We start from the raw sequence: 18,665 nt of genomic DNA, 5'->3' as shown, positions 1-18,665 counted from the left end.
CATGAATACATTATTTATCTATTCACTGAAAATAAGTACAATGTTTGCCTCATCTCAGTTGTATTAAATAATATCAGTGCTTCTTTGTATGTTTGGAAGCCGTTACTAATAACAGGGTGTGAGAGTGGAGCAGACAGCCTCAGTTCTGATATTTTTCACTTGTATTAATTAATTTAACCAAACTGCTTCCTGCCTGCTTTTCTTCCATCCACGTCCATTTTCTGGAAGTCTCTTGCCCGTATAGCCCATAATGTTCCACCTTATACACGTATTAAGCTGTCGTCTCTACTCCACACACACAGCTGCTGATCACTGGCACAGCGTTTGAAAGCTAAACTTCATAATGGATCGTGCAACCTGCAGCTCTTCCAGCGGTATTTATTACTCGCGAGCTGCAAATCCTTTTCTCCAGTGGTTTACCATTTCCACGGGGGAGTAGGCAGCTGTAGGGGTGTGCGCGCCACTTTTTATTTACATTATGTGGATTAATGTGGGCGTTTCCCAACAGCGAAACCTCTAAAAGCAATGTGGATGTTTATTTTAGGAGTGCACGGTGTGCATCAGTTCAGGGAGACCTGCATTGTGGTTACTGCTCAAGGTTGCACTGCCCTCACCCTGCAGAGGGGTTGGTTTGATGATGTCTATGTGAAGCTGGAATTAGCTAGAATAATGGGTTCGCGTTCAATGACGTGCGGAGCAAGTGCCAGCAGAGGAACGCAAACTCTTTATTCTGGCCCACCCTGCACGTCCCTGTGGTTGTCTTTATTTTTGTTTTTTTTCCTCTGTTCCCAGGGTGGCACCGGCTTCTCAGGCTCCGGAGTGGCACTGGAAGCACAGGAGGCCAGGCCGGTCATGATGGCTTGAGCGTATGGGGCACAGGAGCTCTTCTGTTTGGACCGCTCACCTTGATTAACAACTGCATTGAACCGCGCATTGATGTTCACACATTTTGTTTTATGCAAGTAACATGATTCGGGTATATTCCAGCTGGTGTTGATGCCTGCTTAGGTTCATGTCGACTTTATGTATCTAAGTACTCTCTCCTATTTATAAATAAATTAAAATAATGATTACAAATTTGGGGGGGACGGAGCGTTGATGCAGTGATTAGCACACTGCACCCAGCTACCTTAAATTTATGCTTGGCCACAGCTAAGGTCCTTGGCAAGGGATATCTGGACCAGTCCTTGGCTCTCCTTCAGCAAGGTGCATTGACCAGTAAGGTGAAGTATGGACTAACAACCTTAATGACTGACGGGGCATGGTGACGCCATTTCTCTGGCGGAATAATTGATGAAGGGTTTAAACATTTGACATTAACTATAAATACATATCTTGTCTATTTCGGTTACATTTTTTTCAGTAATTATAATTCGTTTATTATTATTATTGGATATTAAAGTTTAAATTGAAAAATATCTGAACTGTTTGTTCAATGGGAGAGTAAGATACAATGAATCTACCCACACAAGTAGGATATTGGACCACAAATTCAACCGAGGTTTAATGCACAAAATAGATTAGAGTTTCTGGGTAAATTGAATTCCACTTAATTGGCATTTGTAGTTCCAGTCTCGTAAATTTTAAGTTTATGTACCCACAGAATGAGAGCAGAATGTGTTTGCATATTTTCCTGTTGTGTTTATGCTGAATTAACAACTCTGGGTGTTAGAAAGGTTGTGAAGGATTTCATCCTTTAATTACATTTTTTAAAAATGCGTGTAATCTTGTCTGTATAAACATGAATGCACAGTGGTGTACAATAAATGTGAAAAATAATGTGTTTAAGGTCTTGTGTAACTTGTATGTAAACGCATTGTACTACGACACACTTTAACAGTGTCTTAAGTACAAAGCATGTGCCGTATTTTTCATTAACATCCTTAAGTAAATTGACTCCAGTTAATACTTAGTGGAAAATATCAACGATCAAGTTTCTTTTTTAATAACAAGTTTTTTTTTGTGGTGGGCCAATCCTGCAATCCAAGACAGAGGTGGCAACGGTTGGTGGATCACTCAAATTTGTGACAATCCCCAATACTCTGGGCTGAACGGTGGCCGGAAGTTGACAGTCTAGCATGTGGGTGCTCGAATGCATTTGTGTGGACATTTGAATATTACGTCCTCTCATGCGTGGGCTTTCTCCAGGCATTACGGTTTCCTCCTACACACAAAGCTCCTTAAATTGGTTCATAAAAGGTTTTTTGTTGTTTAGATTACTTAAATATAAATGTGTCGTTAAACCCGCCACCACCCGACAACCAATTAGGTTTGTCACGTTATCATAACATGCTAATTCGTTACTAGTACTGCACATAGGTGTGTTGGAGAGTAAACCCATAACATTTACAATTTGACTTAACTTTCCTGACTGCAAGAATTCATATTCTTTGCTTCTTTCGGTAAAATCACGTAGATAGAAAAAAAATGAAGTGAATAAAACTATCACGACGTTTCCATTGCAACACAAGCGGTCGTCATCAGGGAAAGGGGTTAGCCTCTAAAGGCAAACTGTTTATAAAAGTTTGGAGATGGCCCTAGCCCATCTCCAAACCTTAATAAACCTTTGTCGATACACTTAGCCTAAGTCTATCAGCAAAGCTACGCCCATCTCCAAACCTTTATAAACAGTTTGCCTTTAGAGGCTAACCCCCTTTTCCTGATGACGACCGCTTGTGTTGCGATCGAAACGTCGTGATATTTTTATTTACTTTATTTTTGTTATTTTTTTCCTATCTTCCTGACTTTACCGAAAGAACCAAAGAATATAAACAATTGGAGTACGACGTTTTTCCAGTAATTACAACTAGCATCATCAGGCGACAGCCAGACTTGTGGAAATATCCTATTTCGTTCTTAGAGGGATAAGTGCGATGTCGTCACTTGTGAGCCAATCAGGTGTGAAGGCCAGGGAGGGGGGTTAAGCAATGCATATACATTACAATCAATATCCGTTACCGGTGGGTTTTTCATCGGGTAATCCACATTCATTGTGCACGTACATTGTGCTCTTACAGCCTGCTGTTGTTTGGGTGCACGAAAATCGCAGTTCCTCTTGTCTGCTCAGTTAATCACCATCGACGTATGGTAACCTGTATAGGCACGGAGTTAAACAGTATATTACTTGATGATTTGCTTCCAAGCAGCACTAAGCCTGTAGCTATCAGAACGGTTACAATTATTTTATTTCTCTCAATTTCGATAGATTATCTAATTAGTCTTGGTCAGTAGTAACTAGTTTTGCACAGAACTTGAACATCAAAATCAATTTGGTGTCCTTGTTGGCACGTGTGTTCTGCCACTGCCGACAGTTGTATTTTGGGAATATTTAATATTCTTTTGGTGTTCTTTTAGTCTCGTGCTGATCATTCGTGCTGTCTGACCAACATAGCATTTGCCACAAGAGCAATTAATCGGGTCCACACCTGTTGTTGATAGCTTCAATAACCCATCTTTAGTACCAGATATTAGTTTCTGTATTTTATGTACCATGCCAAATTTTTACTCGAATATTTTGTTTTTTTCCAAAAATCTGGCTAGTTTATCAGTTACTCCTGCAAGGTACGGTATTTTAATAGTTTAATTGCTTGGTCGGTTTCAAGACTTGTGATATTTGATTTTATTTTGGTATGCAATGCCCTGTTGATTTGTCCATCATTGTAACCGTTCAGTTGCAGCACTTCTTTGGTTCATTTCACTTCTCAGACTATCACCATCTGACACTTTCTTAGACCCATGAATGAGCGTCTTGATGGCAAGATGATTTCTGTTCGGGGTGATGGTGTGACTGCATTCAGATAGGCGTCAGTGTGCATTTTCTTTCGGTAAACGATGTGTTTGTTATTTTACCGTTTCCCCCATCTGATCTTCGCACCTGATTGGCTCACAAGTTACGACATCACATTTATCCCCCATTTAAGAACGAAATAGGATTTCTCCGCAAATATGCTCGTAATTACTGCCGAAACGTCGTACTGGAGTTGTAAATGTTGTGTGTTTACTCTCCAACATACTGGTGTGTTGTACTCGTAACGAATTTGCATGTTTTGTTTACATGACAAATCATACTAATTAGCTTCTTAAATTGGAATTGACCAAAAAAAATACCATGCAGCGTTGATACTCAGATTAACTTTACCTGGATACCGGATATGACAAGTTAATTGTAAAACCAGCCTTGGTATTGCAAATTTTACTTGGAAAAAAACCCTCTTACCATGTGAAAAGAGACCAAGTACTATATTCACTTTGTGTCATCGTAAGGGCTGGTGAGCATGCATTGCAAAGTCGCTTAATTGGATAAGTCCAGATAGCATTGCAGACTTTTCACTAACTCTACGTTGCGGGTAACCGCTCCAAGTTCTGTTTACGTGATGTGGAAAGTGCTCGTGAAATGCGTGGGCTTAAAATAAACGATGCTGATCTGAGCACGCGCACGCCCCTAAAAACTGTTGACGTTACAAAACCCGAATATTACTCATTTAAAAAATATTATCCATACTTAGAACACGTGTGCATTACAGTAACTTAGATCACACGTATAATAGAGATGACTGTTGGAAATGTTTACACAAGAAATCTTTACTCATCTCACGTCTTCTACTTTGGAGGGCCCTCGATTCCGATGTTTGGCCAATTCATTTTTTTTTAATTCAACTCTAGAGGAAACCATAGTCTCCAAAGAAAAACATTCAAACTCGGTACAGCAAGCTCATAAAGCCTATTTGCTGTACTGCTGGCGTGTAACCTGCACTTTGGGTCATTGTTTTGCATGTCAGTGAGTACATTGAATTTAGCGCATATCACATCAATAACGATGTATTCATAACGGGTTTTGGCAACAAAAAAATTAATGCCCGACAATATTACAACAATATTAGACGTTTAGTTTACTTCTATACACACCTAACGCGTTTACCAAGCTGGATATAATTAAAAAGAGACAGCGTGTCGTTTCAATCCTTCATCTTACTAAAATAAACTACTTGTGAATGGACAATGGTAAAATCAAAGAGATCATTGCATATGTTAACTCGTCATTGTACTGACGCAAAGCAGACGCTGCTCCATAACACCTACTCAATATCCCGAGTAGTTTTTTTAAAACCGAGGTTTCAAGCCACACTGCATTAAAAGGACAAAAAAAAACCTAAAAGTCCAATTCCTGTCGTGGGCACTCTTCACGATTGCTTTGAGATGATTTCTGCCGCTCAAAAGTGCAGAGGCGTTGTTTTCTTGCAGGCACGTTATTTGTATAACTGCGTGTGTTCCTTCAATCGCTTCGCTTGCACTTTCAAGAGCCTCGTCGTTATTGTAGGATCACTCCAGTGAGCCCCAGACACTTAACATTTCCCCCACGACTACATCAACCTTAGTGCTCGATTCGCTCGCCCGGATTTAGGAGAAGAGGATGACCGGAGGTGTAAGAGCGTTAACGCCCCATACTTCTGAAAGTTCCGCTGTGCCCAGGTAAGGCCAGGCACCGTGGTGTGGATGCTGAATAGTAAACTGCACGATGGATCGGTTATTGCAGTGAGGAAAAAAAGTATTTGATCCCCTGCTGATTTTGTACGTTTGCCCACTGACAAATAAATGATCAGTCTATAATTTTAATGGTAGGTTTATTTGAACAGTGAGAGACAGAATAAAAACAACAAAATCCAGAAAAACGCATGTCAAAAATGTTATAAATTTATTTGCCTTTTAATGAGGGAAATAAGTATTTGACCCCCTCTCAATAAGAAAGATTTCTGGCTCTCAGGTGTCTTTTATACAGTTAACGAGCTGAGATTAGGAGCACACTCTTAAAGGGAGTGCTCCTAATCTCAGCTTGTTACCTGTATAAAGTACACCTGTCCACAGAAGCAATCAATCAGATTCCAAACTCTCCACCATGGCAAAGACCAAAGAGCTCTCCAAGGATGTCAGGGACAAGATTGTAGACCTACACAAGGCTGGAATGGGCTACAAGACCATTGCCAAGCAGCTTGGTGAGAAGGTGACAACGGTTGGTGCGATTATTCGCAAATGGAAGAAACACAAAAGAACTGTCAATCTCCCTCGGCCTGGGGCTCCATGCAAGATCTCACCTCGTGGAGTTGCAATGATCATGAGAACGGTGAGGAATCAGCCCATAACTACACGGTCTTGTCAATGATCTCAAGGCAGCTGGGACTATAATCACCAATAAAACAATTGGTAACACTACGCCGTGAATGACTGAAATCCTGCAGCGCCCGCAAGGTCCTCCTGCTCAAAAAAGCACATATACATGCCCGTCTGAAGTTTTCCAATGAACATCTGAATGATTCAGAGGACAACTGGGTGAAAGTGTTGTGGTCAGATGAGACCGAAATGGAGCTCTTTGGCATCAACTCAACTCACTGTGTTTGGAGGAGGAGGAATGCTGCCTATGACCCCAAGAACACCATCCCCACCGTCAAACATGGAGGTGGAAACATTATGCTTTGGGGGTGTTTTTCTGCTAAGGGGACAGGACAACTTCACCGCATCAACGGGACGATGGACGGGGCCATGGACCGTAAAATCTTGGGTGAGAACCTCCTTCCCTCAGCCAGGGCATTGAAAATGGGTCGTGGATGGGTATTCCAGCATGACAATGACCCAAAACACAAGGCCAAGGCAACAAAGGAGTGGCTCAAGAAGAAGCACATTAAGGTCCTGGAGTGGCCTAGCCAGTCTCCAGACCTTAATCCCATTGAAAATCTATGGAGGGAGCTGAAGGTTCGAGTTGCCAAACGTCAGCCTCGAAACCTTAATGACTTGGAGAAGATCTGCAAAGAGGAGTGGGACAAAATCCCTCCTGAGATGTGTGCAAACCTGGTGGCCAGCTAAAAGAAACGTCTGACCTCTGTGATTGCCAACAAGGGTTTTGCCACCAAGTACTAGGTCATGTTTTCCAGAGGGGTCAAATACTCATTTCCCTCATTAAAATGCAAATCAATTCATAACATTTTTGACATGCGTTTTTCTGGATTTTTTTGTTGTTATTCTGTCTCTCACTGTTCAAATAAACCTACCATTAAAATTATAGACTGATCATTTCTTTGTCAGTGGGCAAACGTACAAAATCAGCAGGGGATCAAATGCGTTTTTTCCTCACTGTGTGCGGTATTTTTTGCAACACATTACGCCTAAAAAAATTTGATTTTATAATCCGTCTAAATGCGGCTGCATCGCGAGGCGGTGTTCAGAAACTGAGGATATTTATTTAGGCAGTCATCGGCAGAGAAGAAAAGAAAGATTCAGCCAAGTTTTGAACGGACAGGGAGTCGACAGCACTGATGACTGGGCAGAATGAATTCTCAGACGAGCGCAGCAGAAGGGACTGAGAATATTGACGTGATGACTTCTATGGGGAGTCTTGGTTGCATTGGTGGAGAGTGAGGGGTCAAGTTCCTTGGTTGGAGCTCCCTGACTTAACAGATGAGAGTGTTATACATCTAATACGCGTACAATATTGAGATTATATTCTTTGGGTCTTTAGGTCAAGTCACGTAGATAGGTTCAAAGAAAATAAGAAAAATCACACGTAGATAGGTTATTTGAACCTATATGTCTTTGAACCTATCTACATGACTTTACCGAAAGACCCAAAGAGTATGAATTTCTGCAGTCACGAAAGCTTTAAGTCAAGATTGAATATTGGGATTGAGCGTAGAAAGGTAAGACGCTTTGAAATAGATATGGTTTGAAACATGTACGGTTCTTTATTATTGTTCCCCGGTCTGGGTTTGGTATCTACATGGATTCAGGGTGCGCATATATGTGACTTACAGGAAATACGGCGATGCGAGGGTACAGGAGGTGGCGCTGTGTTCGATTTTAACAGATGGTTGTCAATCCTTAGCGGTGCAGAAGGCTGTGCCAGTCATGGGTGTGGGGTGGGGGGTTGGTGAAATGTGGAGGTCATGACCCGTTCAGACAACACCCGCCACTGATGTTAGCCGTGGCCAGAAATCGAATTGGCACCACCCCTGTCTGTATTCGATGACATTTAATGGAATTGCTCGGTTATTTTTTTCAGGGCGTGCCTGAACGCTACTCGCCTGAACGCTACTCGCCTTTGCGATCGACACGACATGGCTCATGCCAATAGCGCAACGCATTTCGTGTCAACCTGCCACGCGCCAGAGCCGCATGTGGCTCTTCAAGGACTGCTTCGTCGTAACCGTTGTTTATTGAAGGACCGTCTTTTCGTATTCACCGCGTGCAATTGCGCACCCGGAAATATTAATGTTTTTTTTTCCTTTACTCTTTTTTTTTATACCGAATTCGAACAAAAATCGTGCTTCTTGTTATTTTGCTTGCCCGCCGTTCGTGTAAGCTGAGTAACATTTACTGTTTTTCAAAACGTGGTTGTGTTCCTTGTAGCGGCCACTACTGGCGTCGTGTGTTGTGGTCTACTGGATTGTTACTTTTTTTTCTACAGTGGCGTCCTGATTGTAACCGTCTGCGTTTGGATACAATCAAGTCACGTGCAGCGAAATTTCGGCTTCAATCTCCGTCCATTTAGTCTACAACAAATAAAAGGCCCTTTGTATGAAGAGCCTTTCGACGTTCATCCCGTCCACAAATAGGATTGGGGTTTTTCTTTTGGTGGGGGGGGGGGGGGTGAAGACGTGTACATATTTAATCGCCGCGTAGATTTTACAAATACAATTTAGCAAATGTAACGAACGGCACTGGGTGACTTTTGTGATCATTCCGTGTTGGTTTTCCTTACACGCGTTTGTCCGCAAGAGACAGATTTGCAGTTTTGTTCATTTTGGGTCACGCTTTACGAGTAACGGCGCCCGTCGTTATAAGATAGAAGGACAGATGGAATCAATGCGTAAACCCTTCAACCTTACGGTAGTTGGAACACTTTTAAAAAACTTGACTTGCAAGCCCGGCAAGTGAGGCTTCCTGGATGAAGGACATTGTTGTTAATACCGTGGGAAAGCCTTCAGCAGTGGATTTGACAAGGACTGAAAAAAAATCTACCACAAGGACCTGGGGTCTCTCTTACAAGGGAGGTTAGTCCGGCCAAGCAGCAACACATTACCAGTGACATATTTAATCTATTTTCAGTCTACACTGCCAACGTATAGTCCAGTCGTCTTTGAAGTCATTGGGGCATGTTGACTTGGTGGCTCATGGCGAATGTATTCAAGCGATACAACTTTGTGGAGCGGTTGTTGCTGTTGTTTGTTGATCGTTTAAAGTTGTCTTGTACAAACGCAAAGGTGTCAAGCTCAGCGGGTAATCACGCCTCTCGCCATTGCCTCCTTCCTTCTGCCAGATCACGTAGTTACACGTGTGTTGCGGTGACCCAAGGTGCCCAAAAAACGTCTCATCCATTGTCATAATCTGCCTCCTTGTGAATCCACTGCTGGATAAAGGTCTCCCCGTGCCGTTTCTGTATTTGGGGGATTATTGATATTCCCTCACGCTGGTCAGTGTAGGTTAATGAAGGAAGGCATGGGAGCTGGGAACAAGTTCAGATATCACTTCGCACTCATTACATACAAAGTGCGTGCCCCAATGAACAGCAATACCTTGCTGATCTGATAAAGGAGCATCAACCATCACGTGATCTCCGGTCACCCTCCCGGCGGCTTTTGGCGAACCGTCGAACAAAGACGGTGGTCACCGCATCGCGCGCTTTCAGATGCGCTTCTTCGGCCGTCTGGAACGCTCTTCCTTCCAATATGAGGAGGCCACTGGAGCTATGCACGTTTAAATCGTCTAGATTGAACACTCATTTCCTTAGAACTGTTTCTGTGTGTTTAGTTTGTTGTCCTTTCCCCGCACCTCCGATTAGCATGGTTAGCTACGTACGGTGTGAAAGAAGTTCAACGTACACAATTACCCAGCTGGTTTTCAAAAGATATCCGTGGTGCACCAACAGAGAACATGAACAACAACGTCAGAATGATCCTTACAGAGGAGCAGACAACGCAGCAGATACGCGTTGGAAGTGCAGGCAAAAAGTGTGCTACTATTCTTATCCATGCCCAGAAATCGAACTCAGGTGGTCTGGTTCCTATCACAATTCCCGAACAACTGCGGTACTGTACCGCTCTACTACCACCCTGCGTTAAATAATTATAGTTGGGCAATGCTGTAGTCTTAAGTGAGTGATTGTAATGTTGGGGGTCACGCGTTGATGCATGATAAAGTGGTATGCCAAAGAAAACTCCGAAAAGTGCGCATGAACGTCATCGGCAGGGAACAGAAGCATCGTAATCCATGACAGCCGAGATGATGTCGAACACGTGGAAGGTTGAGAGGGGTACAAACTCACGTGATGAAATCTTCACACTACCACGCGCGTGTGTGTTTGTGTAGTTACATCGCCCTGGCTCAGAGACTGCTTGCCGATTTATAATTCTTTAGCAATGGATGATACTTATTGATGCCCCTGGATTACTGTTGCTGTGGTTATCGGGCACTTTTGACAGCCAGTCGGTCGAAACGTCGACATTTGCTCTCACTGACGGTATTAAAACATAGCTTTGGTGTTATTTAAATGAACATGTTATGTTTTAGGTTACACTTGCTGCGATCACAGCCATGTGCGGATCCCACTCAAGAAAAAAAAAACCCGTGCGAGTCCCGCCCAAAGTCTCTGCTAGAACTAGGATATCTCGAGCAATAGATTAATCGATTTCTCCAACAATTGCCGGTTCAAATACTCGACTAAAGTTGGGGGTAAAAAGTTTCACATCTGCTCCCACGTGTGCCACTGGACGGGAGGTGGTAGGCGGAGCTTGGTGAAATCATCGACGTGGCTTTACAGGGGGAGGGGGGTTTCCCGCTTTCGCGAGGCAGGATATGCGGGCACCCACCCTTCTTAAAGGTCCTCAAGAAAAGCGACCACATTGGAGTCGGGAAGTTTTATTTTTGGTCAATTGTCCGACGTTGTTAACGAGTCGAGGTTGTAGTCACATGACGCACTCGTCATGTGACGCGAAGCCGCGACTTATTGTGACGTGCGCTGTTTTGAACAATGCGGTACTCAGAACTCGCCAACTCTGAAACCACGGCGCTCGCTTTTATTTTTGCCCCAGAAATCACTCGCAGCTCAGGGTAACGTAACAGTTACATGTTATAATGTTACAGTTATGTTAATACACCTTGTATGAATTAATTGTATATATTTTAAGTGATATACACTGCACTGTGTACGTCTTAGTACGTGAGTTCGTCTAGAGATGTATACTTTGTACGCTGCGTGGGGAGCGGTTGTGGAGTGGATAGCGCACTGCGCTACGAACCCGGCGACCCGAGTTCGATTCCCGTTCACGGCCAACACCGGTGACGATCATCTGAACCGGTCAATGGGCATCCCCTAGGTCGACTCAGCCTCAAATGAGTACCGAGTGCGGTGTGTAAAGACATCGCCACTGGGGAGACGAAGGCGGTCGGGCGTGATCACGCTGGTCATCCACCCCCTCGTGTGCCAAAGTGGCGGCTAACAGCGCTTGCCCCAACAGTCTGTTGCTGCTATACGGGGCGGAGGATCTTTGCCCCTTTTGTGTACGCTGCCGCACAGACTTTTAATGACGATTGTGTTTACACACGGGGAATACACAAGCAAGAACAAACGTGTGCTGTGAACAATGCGTACAATTTAGCAGAGACAAGTTACTGGACAGGACTACACGCGCTCAAGAGTACAGGAACGTGAACCGAGGAGACGGAGCGATGGAATCGTCCCGCGTGCTGTTGCTGCTGCTGCTGGATGAGGATTGTTACGTCTTGACGCCGTGAGAGAGGCCTTTATCCAGCAGTGGATCGACCACGGCTATTGGTGACAATGATGATGATGAAATACACTCGTACCGTGGGAAAAGTTACAGCGAATGCTTTCGCGTAGCATCTGTTATATTTAATTGCGTTTATTTAACTGCATTACAAATTCAACCGATAACATGAGCAGGATAGGTCGACCATTCGTCGTCACATCTTTAAATAGCAATTCAACCGGTACAATTAAATCAGCGACTTCGAACGCAAATGACTAATTAGGAGTGTATGCGGACACGTACACTTAACAAGTGTAGAATATGATAATTGTTTGTTTACCCTTTCATCTGGCAACAAAACTGACACCTTTTTTACAAGGAGTCATGTGTCAGTTTTGTTGCCAGATAAAAGGGTAAAAAAAACAATTATCATATTTTGTTACTGGCAAATGAGGTTTCCAATGAAGTGTAGAATATGCATGTATGTAGAACTTCTTTCGCACCGTACGTGCGGGGGGAAAGACAACAAACTAGACTATATGAACGTGGGTGAGGCGGTTGAGCAGTGGTCAGCGAACCCGGCCACCTAAGTTCGATTCTCGGTTAGGGCTGTAACATCGGTGCCGAGTGATGTCTGACCCGCTCCATCCCCCTCCACCCGTGCCCACACCGCACTGACAAATCGTGGTGAAGTATGGACATTTACTATCATTTATCAACATACGTATACGCATGCTGTATGTAATGCAAATACGTTAGCATATCCTTAAGTAGAACATTATTAGAGCTCAATTGAGAAACGGTTTTTTTTTACGTTAAGAACGTTATTAGATTTACGGTTAAAAAACCAAATTAATGCAACTTACAGATCTCTTCGAGCACGTGTGTATGATAGGTGGCCGTTCTGTGTGCGGTGGTGAAGACAGTGCACAATGCATGCAGTCGTAACATTACTGATGCCGTAGCAGCATATGGGACAATGTAGATGTATGTTAGCGAGTAGGAAAAGTGGTAATTGTTTGAAAGTGCCGTAAGAATACTTATGGTAATCGCTTTGGTTGGGCTGCCTTTCACGAGAACAACCACTGGACGATTGCCCGAAATATTCACGTGCGTTTCGCTACCTTGATTGACAATAATTTCGCCATTTAACCAAGTTGTAGTAGTATTATTGTCGTGCTATGCGTATAGACATTCTATGGCATTCATTATATCGACACGAATGTTCATAGTACATACATAAGGCAAATGTAAATTTTAACTGTGTGTTCTGTAGAACACGCGTGTAATTCAACAACGTGAAGGCGAACGACTAGTCACTTTAAGATGTTTTTCTTGTTCGTGTTTTTGTTTGTTGTGGTTGCACCCGATTCAAGAGCCGGATGGCTCACAGGGCTATACCAAACATAAAACTGAACTGGGTTCACCGATGATGTTGAACATGTTGTTTTTTAAACTTGATTTGGAGCTGTTGTGACTGCAGGAATTACTTTTTCGTTCTTTCGTTAAAGTCACGTAGAAAGAAAATAAATGAAATAATAGAATACGACGTTTCGATTGCAACACAAACAATCGTCATCAGGTACGAATGAATGAGAAAACAGACCTAGTAAACTTAGAAATATAATGCAATACAACACAGAGAGAGAGAGAGTCGGCTAACATAACAGGTAGGGTGTTGACTGTTGTGTTAGCCGGCTCTCTCTCTCTCTGTGTTGTATTGCATTGTATTTCTAAGTTTACTAGGTTTGTTTTCTCATTCATTGGTACCTGATGACGATTGCTTGTGTTGTTGTTGTCGTTGTTGTTGTGTTGAGCGCGGACGCGAAAGTACTCTGTCTCAGGCATCTCGTCCCTCTAGCCCAGGAGTCGGCATCCTGCTGCGTTGCAGACTCTTGAAATATTATTGAGTTGTTTTCATTTGACCGATTTCGAAACAAATTACTCTTTGGTCGCCGATCGCTGCTCTCGAGCATCACTAGAACGTCCACCATCAGTCAGTCACCACCACCACCACCACGCACAGCCGATATGTGTAAACACTACCGCAATGCGCACCGTGTATTGTTGTTGTATATGCTGCGCTGTATATACATTAACAGTTTCGGGTAGGGGTGGGGGGAGGTGTATTTAAATATTGAATTAAAAAATCACGGCTATGCGCAAGAAATACATTGTAATATTTGCGTTGCGTGTGTTTGCAATGTAATGATGTAAACACGCAACTTCAGTCTTTGATATGTTCTTATTTTCCTAGGAAGAATACAAATTCTACAGTGTACTGGTCGTTATTCTTAAGTCTTTAGCCACGCTTAGACGCCGACTCCCTTCCAAGTTATTCTTATACCGGATCCCTTTAAAGTGTAAAATTATTTACAGATTCGTGTCAATCCACTGCTGGATTAGGGGCCTCCACACGTCGCGTTGATCACAAGGGGCTGTTCGACCACGAAGCGATTGCTCGTGGTGGTCCATACTTCGCCATGCTGGTTATGGTGAAGTGCGAGTTGGTGAAATGGGGAGGAGGGTCCAGAGTCGGTTCATAGATCACTCGCCACTGATGTTAGCCGTGGCGAGCACTCAAGTTCATAGTTCATAGTTCCATTTATTTTGGTATAGCCCTGTGAGACATTCGGCTCTTGCATCGGGTGCAACCGCAACAAACAAAAACACGAACAAGAAAAACATCTTAAAGTGACTTTGTGTGACTGTGCAAACAAAAAATCCAGGGGGAAAAAAAACCATCAAAATATTCCTGAAATAGCACCGTACACCAACGCTGTGTGCAAAAATCCCAGTGGGATGCAAGTCAAACAACAACAACCACAAGACAACTAAGATTAAGGCCATCAGTCTAACTCCGTACTACAATAAACAAAAACATGGCCAAACCAAAAAAACTCTTCGAAATCACCAAAATAAAGCCATAAATGCAATATAACAAGTTGATGTATGTGTCATGTGTATGTTGAACTTCTTTCGCACCGTACGTAGCCAACCGTGCTAATCCGAGGTGTGCATTGCGCTAAACATTCACGCCACCGCTCCACCCACCCTTTTCAGATTCACGAGGTTATTTTTGTTGCGCTAATCATTGCGCCACCGCTCCACTCCTTGAGGTTTACGAGATGAGTATAGTTGTTGTTTGTAGACACGTGCAGAGACACGACCACCATACCGAGAGACACGACCCCCATACCGAGAGACACGGGCTGCACTCAGACCACCTCCCTCGCACCGCGAACGACGCTCAGTCTTGCGGTTGTGCCACGTGTTGTGTCGTTCGACATTTTTGGCCGACGTTTCGCTCAGCGTGCCGGGAGCTTCAACAGTTTTTTTGTTCTTCAGTCCCTGAAGAATTCTCCCAGCACGTGCGACGAAACGGTGCACGTTCCGGATAAAATTCAGTTCGTGAAGAAGCTCCCGGCACGTGGGGCGCAACGTCGGACATCGGGACGAATAGCACGCGCGGTACAACTCGACCAACGCATCGGAGAGCCACGATCCGAGAGCAGTTGAAGGAGCGCAATGCAGCAAAAAGGCACCGCGAAACCCCTCCGCATGAGTATAGGGTATAACTCACAGCTAAGCACGCAGGTCTAGGCGCGCGACCCCTTAGAAGAACCCGCCAACCAACTGATTTATCCTCACGAGAATATCTTCTCCGGCAGAAGAGCCCCGCGAACACCGCGCGTGAGAGATCCGCTTTGGTGTCCGCGCTCGTGTTCACATCTCTCTCTCTCTGTGTGTGACTCAGCCGCGGTGTTAGGTGCGAGGTATGTTGTATGTATGTTGTATGTATGATGTATGTTGTATGTATGTTGTATGCACGTTGGACGTCTTTCGCACCGCACGGAGGCCAACCGCGCTTAATCGGAGGTGCGGTGGAAGTACAACAAACTAAAAGACGACATATATGAGCGGACACGGGGTGGGGCGGTGGAGCAGCGGTTAGCGAACTGCGTGCACTGTGAACCAGGTCACCTAAGTTCGAGTCTCGATTACGGCTGTAACATCGGCGCCACCCGCGGGGGAAGGACAACAAACTAAACACAAAAAGGAGTTCTAAAGAACTCCTTTTCAATCTAGACTTTGTTTTAAAGTGCATATCTTCAGTCGCTTCCTAATGCAATTAATAACATCGTAGGATCGTATGAGATAACGGCAGCTTGTAGTGGTGGTGGGAGGCTACATCAATCAGTGGATCGACCATGGCTGCTGTATGTATGTAGAACTTCTTTCGCACCGTACGTAGCCAACCGTGCTAATCGGAGGTGCGGATGATGGTGATGAATTGTGTCCCCGGGATGCGCATTTTTCCCCGTCAGTGGGGGAAGAGATGCGATTCACTGCTCGGCTTAGGTCACGGGTGCTGGGCGTGTAGCGCTTAGGTCACGGGGCGGCTGTTGGGGCGAGCGTGAGACGCAAGTGCTCGAGAGGGTGGTAGAGATATAGGGTCTACAGGGTTAGAGTTTGAGCGAGGGTCGCAGGGCTTGAGATAGATTTAGAGGCGATGGTTCAGAGTTACTGCTGCATTCCCTGGACTAGGAGACTTTCCGTCTTAATGGGGGCTCTCAGTTGAGGTCAGTTAACGGCACTTTATCAACCCGCTGATGACCTCCCCACGCCGTGTCGATAGTGAAGGTGATTTGGGCTATGCTTCACGCTGCTCAATGCGGGGTGGTTAAAGTTTCAGATACCACCTGGCCGGGAATCAAACTCGGCGGGGCCGGGTTTGTGGAGTGCGGTAATCATCACTGCTCCACCGCTCCAGCTCTTAGCGTGGTTTTAAGTAAAATAAAATAAAGATTAGTGAACGTCTCATCACGGTGGCGAGATGTTAACTACCTCGCCTGATATACAGGTATATTCTAATCGCTTCTTGCGCTCCCAACGCATGCATCGAATCGCGTGTAGGTCGAAATCAATTATTGATCACGTGCACACACATTGCAACATCGATGCATTGCGTAATCATGTCACACATAGGATAACCGAGCGAACTAAATTATCTAAACGAGGATCAATCCAATCGAGACGGTCTATACGAGACAACATATGCAGTCAGCCTCGGCACTTGAATCAAATCCCAATGATTCATCGACCCACTTCGCCACTCCCCCCTCCCCCCCGTACCGTATCATCACTGCATGATGATGATGATGATGAAAATCTGACATCGTCTATTCATCACTAACGATGGGCATTTAAACAATGGAATATGTATAGAGTCAATATACAGACATTGTATCAGTGTGACTGCATTGCCGATCAAGCGCCCGTAATACAGTACATGCAGGGATATGGATGGTATGTGGTGTTAAACATTCACGCCACACAGAGCGAATCGATTAATTGCTGCGATTGGATTCAAGAACCGATGATTATATTTTGTCTCGATTGTATTGTTCCTCATTTGTAGAGTTTGTTCGCTCTATTATCTTAAACGTAACATCGTAGCATGTGTGTACAGGATACACAAGTGGTAAATACTCGATTATCTTCCACAAGCAATTCGATGCATCCTTCAGGAGCGCAATGATCTATTGAAATCGATGATGCAATGCGTCGCTGCATGCTTACCTAGAATACACAGGCTGGCCCAAAAGTCAGGACACATAGGGTTATTACACTATATTCATTTTAACAAATATTCAAACTGACTTCCTTTAACATTAATGCATGCATGAAATGAATTTAGGACTTTTTTCAAAAAAAGATTATAGGTGTAATCTTTGAACATTCATCAGTTACGTTTTGTCTCAATACAGTTAATTTTAATTACATTGTTTAAATGTCACCTGAAAAGGAGGGAGAAAAATAGATGATGATTATGATGATGATAATACTAGAAATATAATAACTTAAATAATAAACAAAAAAACATTTTTATTACCAGTGTTAAAATAAATCTCATCTTACGTCTCCTGACTTTTGGGCCACCCCTACAATATGTGTGCGAGCTTATCCACCCAAAAATAATGGCACAGCAGCAGCAGCAAAGAGAGTGAATTCGTCCGACACGACGTCACCCGAGGAGATGGAGCAATGAAATGAGCCCGTGTGGAGGTGCGAGGTGATTTCTTGCATTGCAGGACCGTGAGAAATGGCTACGGCTCGCGGATGCCTTCGTCCAGATGTGGATTGATGATGGCTGGTGGTGCTTGTTGATTTGGATTCAATTGTTTTGTGTATCGATAGTTATATTTTAATGTGCAATTTTATATGATGGACTGTGTATTTTTTTGGTGTGGTCTGGGAATTATTTTTTCTGTTGTTGTGCTGCCTTGCCCAAGCTTGGGATTTGGTGTACTTGTGCACTTTGAACTCAGATACTTTATCTATGTAATGTATACTTTTCTTGTGATTTGCTTACCTTTTTTATACTCTCTCGTTTTTTTTGTTAATGTCGCAACTTTTTAACCCGCCCCTACCGGACATCTGTGAAAAAGAGCTTCACAGCTCATCGGATTTGTCCAAGATAAATTAAGATTCTGATTTCGAATGCAAACCACGGTGAGAGAGGCTTCTCGGCTGCCACACTCGCACATTGAGTGGGGGAAGATGCAGCAGACGTGAATTTCGGGTTATGTCACTCGTTGCTCGACGTGTCGTTCCACGCCCTGGGAGCTTCTTCCGGAATTCGAGCCTCTCCCATGTTGCCCCAAACGTGTAACGAAACGTCGGACACAATGCCAAACAATACGCGGTACAACCCGCAGTAGCAAAAATACAAAGATCCCCCGTGTAGCCTTAACAGACTGTTGGGGCAAGTGCTGTTAGCAAGCACCTATGAAAGCCGGAACGGTACACGAGGCGGTGTGTGACCAGCGTCGGGTGGCCCGGTTCGTAGCTAACCGCGACACTGCGGATCCCCACCGCACACAGCAGTAAGCACCATCGCGAGCACCT

At 44.1% G+C, this 18,665-nt stretch overlaps 1 protein-coding gene and 1 long non-coding RNA gene across 3 annotated transcripts in view; one reads left to right on the top strand and one right to left on the bottom strand.

The window, feature by feature from the left end:
• The window catches only part of NOSIP (nitric oxide synthase interacting protein), a 33,887-nt gene extending 32,104 nt beyond the window's left edge, over positions 1–1,783 (top strand). For both annotated transcript variants that reach the window (XM_032948945.2, XM_032948946.2), the window contains exon 9: positions 793–1,783. In XM_032948945.2, coding sequence (XP_032804836.2) covers positions 793–864 — 72 coding nt within the window. In that variant the 3' untranslated portion in view covers positions 865–1,783. The remainder of the gene's footprint in view (positions 1–792) is intronic.
• The window catches only part of LOC142924021 (uncharacterized), an 82,766-nt gene that overhangs the window by 51,338 nt on the left and 12,763 nt on the right, over positions 1–18,665 (bottom strand). The window lies entirely within an intron of this gene.

Source organism: Petromyzon marinus, chromosome 7 (assembly GCF_048934315.1).
Source record: "Petromyzon marinus isolate PM22_M1 ecotype Great Lakes invasive population chromosome 7, UKy_Petmar_22M1.pri1.0, whole genome shotgun sequence".
NCBI classification, from domain to species: Eukaryota; Metazoa; Chordata; class Hyperoartia; order Petromyzontiformes; family Petromyzontidae; genus Petromyzon; species Petromyzon marinus.
The sequence above is the reverse complement of the archived record's forward strand: the minus strand, read 5'-3'. Positions and strand labels throughout refer to the sequence as shown.